Source organism: Nothobranchius furzeri, chromosome 7 (genome assembly GCF_043380555.1).
Source record: "Nothobranchius furzeri strain GRZ-AD chromosome 7, NfurGRZ-RIMD1, whole genome shotgun sequence".
Taxonomy (NCBI): domain Eukaryota; kingdom Metazoa; phylum Chordata; class Actinopteri; order Cyprinodontiformes; family Nothobranchiidae; genus Nothobranchius; species Nothobranchius furzeri.
This window is the reverse complement of record NC_091747.1, coordinates 70804030-70817004: the sequence shown is the minus strand read 5'-3', so window position 1 is coordinate 70817004 and position 12975 is coordinate 70804030. Positions and strand designations below refer to the sequence as shown.

General features: G+C 45.0%; 1 protein-coding gene across 4 annotated transcripts in view; it reads left to right on the top strand.

Annotated features, from left to right (window-relative positions):
- The window catches only part of rhbdl3 (rhomboid, veinlet-like 3 (Drosophila)), a 109469-nt gene that overhangs the window by 898 nt on the left and 95596 nt on the right, over positions 1-12975 (top strand). For 2 of the 4 annotated variants that reach the window (XM_015954435.3, XM_054751775.2), the window contains exon 2: positions 32-55. The exons of 1 other annotated variant lie outside the window; for it this stretch is intronic. In XM_015954435.3, the coding sequence (XP_015809921.3) occupies positions 32-55 (24 nt within the window). Of the gene's footprint in view, positions 1-31; positions 56-7780; positions 8619-12975 lie in introns of those variants that run through there. One more of the 4 variants, XM_070553671.1, reaches the window with a different exon arrangement.

Here is a 12975-nt window from a genome sequence, read left to right as displayed (position 1 = left end):
TTCACTCGCTCTTCTTTTCTCTTCTTCTCAGCAGTGGAAGTCTCTGTTTGACAAGGTAAGAAACTCAAACATCAGGTGGCTTAAGTCTTTCTTCATGTGCTTTACTGTGTGTGTGTGTGTGTGTGTGTGCGTGTGTGTGACCTCTGGCTTAATATGCTAAAGATCACACACACTAATATTTTGTTAGACTGCCTTTAGCTTTAATTATGACACACATTCTCTGTGGCGCTGTTTCAATAAGCTTCTGTGACATCACCAGATATATCTCCATCTAGTGTTTCACCCAGATCTTGCATTGATGATGGTAGAGTCTGACTGCTGCACAAAGCCTTCTCCAGCCAAAGATTCTCAATGGGGTTAGGGTCTGTGGTGGCCAATCCGTGTGTGAAGATGGTGTCTCATGCTCCTTGAACCACTCTTTCACTAATCTGAACCCGATTGTCGTCCTTTGGCAAGGCAGTGTTTTTACCATCAGCTGACATTCATCAGCCTGAAGGAGGAGGAATCAGAGTAGATGTGTGGCTGTAGTAGAAACAAGAACACACAGTCTCCACTGGAAGGCTGGGGATAATGGCCTGTGTGTGTGTGTGTGTGTGTGTGTGTGTGTGCGCGCGAGCAAAATATCTCATGAACCCCTGGACAAATTTTCACACAACACTCAGGCAAATCATTAGTCTGGGAAGCCGTTCTGTTCATGTAAATCTAGCCTGGCCACGACCCGTAGACAGAGCTTGGGTAAGAATCTACGGTTGCCTTTCAAACCGTCTCGTACGCAGTTGGGTTGTCCAAAGTTGATGCCAAAGTTGTTTCAAATGAGCACCATCCTTAAACTGCCGGCATTTTTGTTGGTTTGCCCCATCGCAGCTCTGGCGCCTACAAAGATAGAGCGCTGTGATTGGCCTGGTCTAAACATAGCCGGACCAATAGTAGACCTGCACAGGCTACGATGGAGCGTGGCTAGACCGACCTGTGGAGCGAAATCTTTTTCCTCTGCTACGGTTCGACTAGATTTCTAGGCCAGTAAACCACTGGATACGTCTCTACAACAAAATCTCTTATATTTGACTCGTTTGAAGATGGCTGCCAAAGCTACTTGACCAAGCAAATATAAAACGGCTCCAACTCAGTTGGTTTGTTAGACAATGAGTTAAATTTTTCTATTAAGAGTCATCCAGAACACACGCTGAGAGGGTTTTTCATTGAGGGACTTTGATGCGTAAAACTTTGCCTTTGGTGTCAACCCTGTTCCTTATGAAAATATCACATTAAACATTGGACAGATTTGACTCTTCTTTACGTGTTTATTTAGTCTACAAGAGACTGGCTTTTGGGGTTGGCCCAATAAAACACAGCTAGCACAGGGGATCCTCCTTGGCAGCCTCCAACACGTGTCTCAGTCTGTTTTACAGTAACTGAGTAAAACCGTGGTGCGGTGGTAGTTAAAGGGGATATATTATGACTTATTCTTAAGTTAAACTAGTTCTATGATCGATACAAAACATGTTCCTGAAGTGTTTGCATCAAATCCTTCTCTCATAAAGAAACTTCAGAAGTTTATACTCCTGACCGTTTCAGTACATTCCAGAATGAGTCGTTTCGTGGCTCTGTCACTTTAAGAAAACAAGCTGCTGCTGGACACGCCCACCCACCCTCTAATTGGCTGCTACGAGGTGAGGAGCTCGGTTATCCTGGAGGGGCTTGGAGTAGAGCCGCTGCTCCTCCAGCGCTGACAGGTGAGGGAGGTTGCTCAAGACCTTTGGTGAGGATCTTTTCTGTTTGCTTAATAGCTAGTGAAACTCTTAAAACGTCTATACATGACCCTTTAGGTCAGTGTTCTCAAACTTTTCAGCTTCAGACCCACAAAATAACAACTGAAGTCATGCAGCCACAAACGTCTGTTTCATCGCAAACTAGAGGCCGACCGATATGTTTTTTTAAGGCCGATGTCGATTTTTAAAGAATTTTGTTGCCAGTGGCCGATATCTGAAGCCGATTCTTAAGGCTGATATATATACACACACGTTTTAGCAGCACATTGATTGTGAAAGACAACTGAACACTCACTGTGTGCAGTATAAATAAAATAAGTCAATAAATCTCTTAATATTTGTTAAACTTCAAATATAAAACCAACTGAAAACATAAAAAAAACCAGTGTGTTGGGGTCCTTCGGGTCATTTCTTCAGTCTAGTAGTGGTGGCAGTCGGCCACACAGGTGTCTGATTAAAAAAAATTGTTATTGGCTTTTAAAAATAATTTTGGTTGATGGCCGATATAGAAAACAATAATATATTTGTTGGGTAATTTTATCAATCCAGGATTACCTTAGGGAAAGTTCAAAGCACAGGGGGTTATAGTAATCAATCGATCAACACCAATACCAACAATCAACAATCAATTTAGACTTTGCAAAGTGGAGAGGAAGAATACACACCAGTCTAAGGGTTGCAGTTCACTCTCATCAGACAGAGTCCTCCGAAAGCATTTACTGTATTAAGCACACACACAAAAGATTGACGCACACACATTTTGACAGTCCTTAGATTCTCAGGCGGAAAGCTGTAAAAAGGGAGACTAAGCTTTCTCCAGGTGCAACCTAAATCAACAAAGACTTCAAGGCCTAGTCCACACGTAGCCGGGTTTCTTTAAAAACGAATATCCGCCCCTCCAAAAACTTGCATCCACACCACCTCGTTTAAAACAAAACTCTGTCCACACGTACCTGGATAAATACGTTAAGGACATGCCAGACCTGTAGGGGGCAGTACTTCCCCCGTTCTTAACCTCGTCCTTCGTCTGTGGTCTTCCGCAAGGAGCAGTAATTCCGCTTGCAAAAACAAACAAGCAGAAAGCGCTTGGGCAATTGATAAAGCGAGCGCAGCTCCGAGGGCATCCATGCTGTCGGCTAGTGTAAACACAGGTCGCACACGTGATGTCAGCATTTTTTTGTCGCGGAAAGTGACGTTGCGGACCTTAAAACTCCGGTTTTGTCTGTCCACACGCAGACACCCAAAACGGAGAAAACGCAGATCTTCACTTTGGCCGGAGTTTTTAAAAAGATCCGTTTTCGTGTGAAAAAACTTCGTTTTCGTGTGGATGACAGGCCCCGGCTACGTGTGGACAGGGCCTTAATCAACAAAGACTTCTTGACTTTCTCAAGGGAGTTTTACTGATAAGAGGTCGTTCCAAGGCTAGGTCATCCTTCTAAAACCCAGTCCTCCCTGTCAGACCTGCAGAAGCCTGTTATCAACACAGTAAAACAAATGGATGAAGCTACGTTTAAAAAACACCAGATGTTTAACAGTCAAGACATTAATTCAATAATGTTAATACCAGTTTTTATCGAACAATATTAGCACTATATACGGGCCTCTATTACAAACACGCTTCAAAAGCTAAATCAAACCACTTCAGCTCATCTTCACTTTCATGCATTTGTGACCATTTAGTTGAGTTTTTGCAGCAGTTATGCTAGAAATAACACTTCAGTGAGTTTTTTATTTCTATTTCTGGAGATCATCTTTAGACCCCCTGTGGAGTAATTGGTGACCCATAGTGGGGTCCTGACCACAACTTTGGGAACCCCTTTAGACAGTAGCCACAGCTAATCCCAGCAAACACCCTAAAGGCTGTAACTCAGTTTCAGGGACACTGAGCTGAAATATTGTATAATGGAAGCTGTGTGGCATCTTTAGTTGGCTCTTTACTGTCAGAAGTAACCAAATTTCACAAAGCTGGCAAAGAGAACACAAAGAGAGCTTTAACTCAGTCGGTTTTACACTTAAGGAGTTAAATGTGGTGTTAGAAGCTGGAACTCATTCACAACACACACTAACATACAGTACGTTAGTGTAAACAGATTGCACAAGAATTTGCAATTTTGCATGAGACGGTGCAGAAGCCTGTTTTAACAGGAAGCAAGAAGTAATAGGAAAACTGAAGTTTTACCAAATAAATGATGTTCCTAGATTTTATTTTATTATTTTTTTGTTTTCTAACTCATGTTTGCCAGCTCTGTTGACCTAAAACATCCCAAAGCAGCTTGTGCATATTATTTGCTTACATGTATTGTTACTTGGCATTGTTGTCTCTGTGTGTAAACATTAACAGCAACAGACTCAGCGAGCTCAATCACCCGGTGGAAGCACCCGTTTGTCATTTAGGCTGATTAGCATCAATTGAATTTTTAGATTAAAATCTTGCCAAGTGCAGCTTGAAGTCCCCCGCCTGCTGAGTAACCGTCTCCAGCAGCAAGGCCGTCAAAGCTGAGGTCACCAGAGTGGGCGGGGCTGAGGGTGAGTCGCCCACTGACACTGACCCTAGGGATGATGTTAGGATGATACATAATCCTGGGTTCATTGATCTATGACTCACACACACACGCACGCGCACGCACACGCACGCGCACACACGCACGCACGCACACACACGCACGCACGCACACACACACACACACACACACACACACACACACACACAGAAAACCCTAGGAGAAGAGAAACAGAGGGCTGGCTGATCGTGCAAGCTGGACTGACAGACGGCAAATGAGCCCCCATCACACACACACACACACACACACACACACACACACACACACACACACACACACACACACACACACACACACACACACACACACACACACACATTCATGCTCTTCTATCAGCTGGGACTGCTGCAGCACCTGCCTGGCCTGTTGCGGGGGCCCCTACTTTCAGTTTAGGGTAATTGTATGCATTTGTGTGTGTGTGTGTGTGTGTGTGTGTGTGTGTGTGTTTTTCTGTGTTTGTGTGTGGGTGTGTGGCTCGTGTCAGACTCACTTTTTCAGTGGGGAGACAGAGGTCCCATGAGAATTTGTCGTGACAGTGTGTGTGTGTGTGTGTGTGTGTGTGTGTGTGTCTGTGATGAAGAGTTTTCTATGAACGACCATCGAGTGGGCCTCTCGAGCTGCCATCTTTATGCGTGTCGCCTGGCTTTGAGTTTCCTCGAGTGGGCGTTGGCCCAAAACAAATCAGTACGTGGGTTTGTCCGCATGCCGGGTCGCCGCCTGCTCTGGCAGCAACAAATATCCTTTCTTTTATGCTCCGTCCCTCCTCCGCACTCACAATGACTTGCTCCATTTGTCAAGGGGCTGACCTCGGAGAACTCTAGCTTCTGTGAAGCGACAAGAGGAATGATCCGCCCCAGAAAACCCGGAAAAGAAGGATTTTAATCCATCCTGGAAACCTTTGTTTGTGCGTTGGGATGAAAGCTAAATGCTCCTGGAAAAGAAAAACCAAACGAAGGGTTTGGGATAAAAGACGTCCTTTGCAAAGTTTCTCAGTTTGAGTCCAGTGTTGTGTATTTGTGTAATCTTACAGAATAATTAGAAGTTGAGCAAATATTTCATGAAATAATTAGATTGTTGTGAGTGTTGAGAGACATAATCCATAAAATAGTAACGGCAGGATCTGGATTCTTATGGATAGTCGGAGATCTCTTCTCTAATGTGAAGCAGACCTTTAGCTCCTTTCCTACAATAATGTGATGCACATTCTGAATGGTGGTCTTCCATCACAGAATCCTTGGGCTTCAGGCTTTTATATAAATACTAACTGAACCACATGCTCTGCAGAATAAATGCTAGTTTTGAATAACTTCTCTGTATTCTTCTCCGCTATTAACAAATTCATGCTTCACAAAACTCTTGTGTCTGGATTTAACTCTGCTTGATCTTTACTTTTCTAAATGTAAAGACCTCCAACTGGACCCTTCATCGTGTAAAGGCCCGGCGTCTGCCTGGTCAGATGCAGAGCACGTTCTTTCCTGTCCATCCTATCAAGGATGTTTACACAGCCTGATAATGTGAGGCTCATCGTCTTCCCGGCCGGACTAGCGTTGCAGTTTCACTGGAAAAGAGTCCAGACTGGTTCTAGAATAACGCCTGCTGGGGTTTAAACGGGTTACGCTGTCAGCCTGTGATAGTTAAGGCGGGCGTACACTGTGCGACTTTTTCACTTTTTTGAGCCGATTTTCCACTCGTGCGAGAATCCACGACATCGGGGTGAGTTTTGCGCCGAGCGGTCGTGTAGTGTACAGGGGGTTACGAGAGGCTATTAACACCACGTGACCAGCTACCGATCAGCAATCGTGAGCTCGCACGGACTTCTGGCGTGTTTGATATTTTGCTCGTCCCTCGTGAGGGTATCGCACTATTGAAGTGGCGCTGCGAGCAGCTGTGACCCAAAAAGTATCAGAACCGCTCACGGCGCATGCGCAATCCTGCATCTTCACCGCTCGCCCGCTGATTCCCTAATAACACATGTTGTTCGTTTTTGTTTCTACACGTTTTTTTACTCACAAAGATTGTCAAGAAAGCGTGTTCGTCGTGTTCATGTCAAATTAAACTGATCACAAAACACAGATTTACTTTCTTTATTTCGTTTTCCTCATCCAACCCCCATAAATCCCTGTGTGTCCTCCTGCAGCACTCCCGAAGGACAACAGGCAAGACAAAAAAGTCTGACGTGTTGAGTAAAAACTGCTATTTTTAGCACATTTTTAGGGCCGACGTGTTGCTACCAGACGTACAGTGTGAGCAGTCAGGTCGCATTCGAGAACTGGGTCGGACAGTGTGAGCACATGACTCGTGAGATCTGCTCTGCGAGGAAGTCGTACAGTTTGAGCTGAAGCCGAGTGCTACGAGTGAAAAAGTCGCACAGTGTCCGCCCGGCTTTAGAGAGATTCTCGTGTTTTTATATCATGTCACATGCAGAGTGAAACGGTCAAATATAAAAACTTTAAGTCCATCAAGTGTTTCCTTTGCAACCCTAACCCAAACCATTTGAGAGCAGTTTTACCCAATTTTTAAAATCTGAAACTTCAATTTTCAGTATTTGAAAAGTTTGCGATAAAAATTAATTTGAAGGTCAGGTAATCCTGAATATTTGTGGTTGAGGGGTTTCAAAATGCGTGTTTTGATCGCTGACATCACATCGTATTCCGCAGGTGAACTAAAATGGGGTTTTATTGCTAAATGAATATGTTTCGATGCCACGGTCGAATGTCTTCCTGTCTGGCCGAGCTGGAGGTTTGATCTGTCTAAAAAAGCTTTGGACTTCATATCGTTTTCACCTCGCTGTCATGGCTTGTGGAAGGCGTTTAACCCAAGACATGCAGAATCAGCTCAGGAGTCAGGAGGTAAGAAATTAAAGTCTTTATTTACACAAACGGGAACTAAAGCAGCACTGAAATCCAGTGAATTATGCCGAGGGCGGGGCAAGCGGGGTGCCAAGGAGACGAGTGTAGCGATCCAGCCGGACGGGAGGTGAGGAAGCAGAGAGGAGAAATGCAGGAGCGGTGGAGGAGGATGAGACGTGAATGAGGATCCGTGGTTCTTAGCAGAATTTGGTGAAGGTTGGGGTGGTAATCCTAGGAAGGCAAACAGACGGAGCTTCAGGAGCAAGTTCAAAACCGTAATCCAATAAACAGTCCAAGGTCAAAATCCAAGTAATCCAAACATGCGAAATCAAACAAGAACGAGTGGCAGGCGTTACCAATACTGGAGTAATCATCCGGCTTCGAGTAGTGTCTCCATCCTCCTTTTAAACCCGAGCTCCAAATGATTAACTCAGAACAGCTGGTACCTCTCCGCTCCTCACCTGTGGAACACAGAACCCCAAAGATTGTTAATTGATGAGGAGGACTCACCTAGACCAAAGAACGATGACACTCGCAGCTCCCGCGTGACTCTGCAGACTCTCGTTTGAGTTCATCCTCGCAGCTCTGCGTGCCTCTTTGCCCCTGTAACGTGAGGAAATATGGGTTTTCTGTCACAAAGGTGGTGTTGGACTCAGCTGTGTCAAAGCTGGGTCGCTGAGAACTTTCACCCACAGATTAAGACCTGAACGCCAGCGAGTCTGGGAGGAAACCATAACATCAACCACCTGCAGTCTACCAGAAGATGTGTTTACATGAGTTGTACCCAGACCAAGTCAAAACATAAAGTTTAAACTTCTTTTTCTTGATTTTAATGTTAAAATAACCATTATCATTTTGCTCATTATAAATGTGTTTAATCAAATGAATGGTTCTTATGCTTTGGGGTAATTATAATGGATTAATGAATCCACACTTAAGTAGATAATGTTGAATGTGTGGTACTGACCTTCACACTCAAGCACACAAACATTCACACACACCCACACACATCTTGCCCACAGTAAACTCCAGACACATTTGATGACGCACATGTTTTGCTTTGAGAAGAGAAAGGTTTTTGGTAAGTTTCAGTCTTTTGTAGTCAGTTCGTGTTGGACAACGAGAGAGAACAGACCTGAAAACCAAAGGGGGGGCAGAGCCTGTTGGCTCGTTCTTCCCCCCTTCTCTCACGCTGTTTCTGCCACGCCAGGCAGAATAGCTGAACCGCAACTTCTAACGCAGACTCATTACCGAGTCTTTTGATTTCTGAGTGAATTAACTTAAGAAAGCGCGTCGACAAAACGCTTTACCATCAACGTGTACCGAGGGGCAACTCTGGACCGGGTCGCAGCGCATCTTTGTCTTCTTTGCCAGCCAAGGTGACCTGGATGAAACATCCTAAGGTGACGTCCCGGGTCCAACAGGGGGTCCGATTTTCGGTGAGGCAAAACACGACAGATAGCGTTTTGATGCATCTTTTCCACTAAACCTAAGTTTATTCAAACCATCACTTCACTCAGACACCTGTTTCTTCCTGAAGCAACATCAGATGCACACATGCATTCATCTCATCTCATGTTCAATTCTCACTACACTTGGCACCCACACGCATCCATAATCACATCATATCACTCTCAATCTTCATTCACCTACAGAAGGTCTATTTGAGCATTAACAGCATATCAACTGTTAAAAAGATTGTCCCACAAAGTTATCAATGTTGATTGTATTTCCTGTTTGTCAATTTCAAAATCATTAGTTTAATTTGAAGAATTAAAACTTTTAAACGTCAAACTGGTTTCCTCATTGAACTGAAACACAGACACTCAGATATTATCGGCAGTTTATGGATGAAAACAACCTTTGAGTCTTCTGAACAATATAAAATTTGGTTATTGATTTATTAAAATTAATATTCCGAATTAATACGTAGCATGGTTTCTCTTTCATAAAAGAGCATAAATCCATAACGCTACACCCCGCTCACCTCTCCCGGCCTTTCCCAGGGGAGGATTTTGTTGCTGTGCAAGTGCGTCCCTCCTCTGTGTACTCAGTCAGAGACCAAACCTCAGAAATGTTCCTCACCGCCCAAAACAAGCCAGAAGACGGCTCAGACGCGACATCTAATGAAGGACAGGATGTCATTTGGCGAGGTGATGGTGTCTCGTTCTGCTGCGTCCTCCTTGTGATAATGCAGTTCCAGTCTGGATTTGTCCTCCACATGTAAACAAAACATTATGGGATGGCTGCAGTCGTTACTGACTAATCACACAACATTTTGGACCAGTCTGAAGGAGAAACTGGCTCTTCTCTTTGTGTGTGGGGTTTGCTAGACAAACCCTTTTGTCTTCCCTGTGTAAGACACATCTGATAGATATTATTACATGATTGTGAGTCAGGAAGTGTAAAAATATAATTTATTTATATGTTCAAAGGTAGAAACTTTGAGAAAATTCTTGCTTTGCAAAGTTTGGTCTAGGAACGCTCCACTGGAACCTCCGCAGCCCCTACTGCATTCTGGCTGGCCAATCACAGCTCTCTATACGGGTTTTAAACTCATAGTGCACTGTGATTGGCCCACAATGGCTTTGTGGGCCGATTAAGGCGCTCTATTGGTCTGGTGGGCGGGACGATGCAACAGAGTGAAACAAGATGGCTACAGCTCGTTTGAAACAGCTTTTACATTAATTTTGGACTATTTGGACTTCACTTCCTTCTCTGTTTATCCGCGGGCAGCAGAGGACGTTGTCGCCCTCTGCTGCCCGGCCTCCCTAATGGACTGGGACAACACAAGGATCATAAACACCGAACAACAGAAATACAAAAGATGGATAAAAGAAGCTATCGAGATAAGGAGACGTGGATGTGGGACCATGAACAGGGCGATGGAGTTTACTCGTTGGATCGCGCATGGGACTGCATTGTCGGAGAGGAGAGAGCGGGCAGCAGAGGGCGACAACATCCTCTGCTGCCCGTGGTTAAACGGAGAAGGAAGTGACGCCACCATCAGCGTCAGCCTGATGAAGTTTGCAGCCGCAAACGAAATGTTGCAGGTAAATAAAACCTTTCTGTGTTTTAAAAAGAACTAAAAGCTGGAATGACAACACCTGCTGAGCGTTCGGGGAACTCAGTCTGGGTCAACCTCAGCTCCCATGTCCCCTCATCGACTCCTCCTTCTGGTTACCCTCCTTCATGGCATGAACTCACACCAAGAAGATGCCTTGGTCGGCTCAGGGGCGGTCAACAACTTCATTGACGAGGATCTGGCCCAACGCCTACGGATACCTCTAGCCTGTTTGGAATGTGTTATTCCGGTGACCTCGGTGAACGGTCGGCCCCTCCGGCCATACCCAGTCCAACTCCACACCCATCCTACTGGTGCATCAATTCCTGGCCTCTTTGAGGTGGCCTTTGGAGGAGTCAATCCAGAACGCTCTTTGAGGCGAGCCAGCTCCTCCTGAGACACCCACCAATCGCCTCTATGTACCGTCAGCCTGCCGTCGGAAGTCGCTTTCCTGGGGCCACTCATTACGCCTGTCGGGCCATGTGGGGTTCTCTAGGACCCTGAAACTCCCCCAGTGGGCCCTCTGGTGGCCGTGCATGGCTAAGGACATCAAGGAGTTCACTAGCGCCTGTGACACCTGCACCCGCTCTAAGGCGTCCGACCAGTTACCGGCAGGGTTCCTCAGGCCGCTCCCCATCCCCAGCAGACCCTGGTCCCATGTCGGTCTAGGTTTTATCACAGGCCTCCCGGTCGTCAATGGACTCAACCGTCACCGATCGCTTCTTGAAGGCCGTCCACTTCATCGCCCTGTCCAGGCTCCCTTGAGCCCGATGCACTGCTGAACTGTTTTTAGAGCATGTGGTGCGCCTCCATGGTTTCCCGACCGACGTGGTCTCTGACAGGGGCCTGCAATTCACCGCCTGATTCTGGAAGGCCTTCTGTCATCTCCTAGGAGCTTCGGTCAGTTTATCGTCTGGTTACCACCCCCAAACAAATGGGCAGATGGAGAGGGCCAACAAGCAGCTGGGCCAGTACCTCCGGTGCTTTGTGTCCACCTAGTCCTCTCAGTGGCCAAAGTACCTTCTCAGGGCGGAGCTGCCACAACCTCCTTGCCTCCTCTGCCACCCACATGCGTTAGTTATGTTAACAGAAATTATATACAACACATGAATGGATGTCTGAGAGCTTTAGAGTTTATTTTAGTCATAAATAGGTTTATTTTTCCATCAGTTATAGATAGTTTACAGTCAGTGAGATGCTGGTGTGAGGTTACCATGGTTACCTTAATAAGCCACTGGTGGGTACTGTAATAACCCCAGTGAGCAGCAGCAGCTGTAACCTTTTGTTTTCTTGGTTTACTTAAACGTTCTTATATATTTTATACAATAAGATATTTTGTTGAAAAGTTTTACTAAATGATGGTTGGATTTTGAGCTGAAGCTGCATTTGCACCTTTTGAGACTTTCATTCAGAAACGTATAACTTTTTATCTGTTCTTGCAGACTATCAGTGACTAGCTCCATGCCTGTGGTTCTGGAGCAAGCTCCCGTCGGAGTTGTCCCCAGCTGCCTTTGTGTTGACAGCCTAGTCCCAGTGTCACGCTGAAATCCCTCAGGCATTCACTCACGGGAGCTTAGCGATTAAACACATTCACATGGCTGCATACTTCATATGAAAGTGTTTCTTGTCTCATTTCTTGGTCCGAAGAAAAACAAAAATAAACCCTTGGGTGTTAGTGGTATCCTGGAACCACACCTTAGACCACACAACAGAATGTCTTTATGGACTGTTGCAGAGAGACTCCGATTGGTGATGTGTGAGGAATGTGTATGGTGATAAAAGTATTTCTGACTACTGTCAGGTATTTCCTTGTTAAGCTAACTGCAGGTGGGCCAGGTAACTGCTGCAGCTACCGTGGTGCGTTCAGGGGCTGTCTTGCCCCCTGTCAGGTTTAACTATGGTGTAGTAGTGGGTTTGGACAGTCAGATTACAGAGCCAGCTGAAGGTTGTTTGTACTTGAGCTGCTGGGGATCTCTCTGCTCTCCACTTGACTCAACGAGCCTTGAGCCGAGGCCTTCAACATCGGATCGAGCTACGCACTTTCCCAAGGAGGAAATCAGCATCGCACTGTAAAAAAGTCGCCAAATTTAACTGATTCATTTGGTGTAATTTTTTCCTTATTTGTTGGAAACTTTAACATATTTTTTAAATCTATGTTTAATACATCAAATGCTAAAAACAAACTTATTAAATCTTTGTAATGTTTTTATTATTTTCTTAATGAATAAACATTGAACATTAGGGAGGAAATGAGATTTAAGTCTAGCAACTACTTCTCTGTTCCTGGGTCATATTATAAAATACAGATTTGATTTCATGACTACTAAGGGCCGGTTGGTATGGCAACATTTTCATATCACATTTTTTTAATTAATCACATCGGTTTTGTGATATTTGGCAGTATTTTTTTCCCTTACACACTTCAGGTGTTGCCATAGAAACATTTAAACACTAAGCCGGTCTGAGCTACAGGTGTGCTGTTTGCTAGGCTACATCTTTTAGCAAGATTAACATCAGAGGAATGAAAACATTTCCAATCAAAACTTTTACAGCGTGACTTATTTGACACGTCAAAGGCTTAAAAGATTGTACATAAAACAACAGCGTTGTCTGTGCTGTGAATCGGTTCTGGTAGCCACCCCTCCTTCCTGGTGCATTGGTTCAACCCAAGGTCTTGGCATCCAATCAATGAAGGTGAGGTGAACAAACTGAGGCTTTGGACTTGGCCAAAA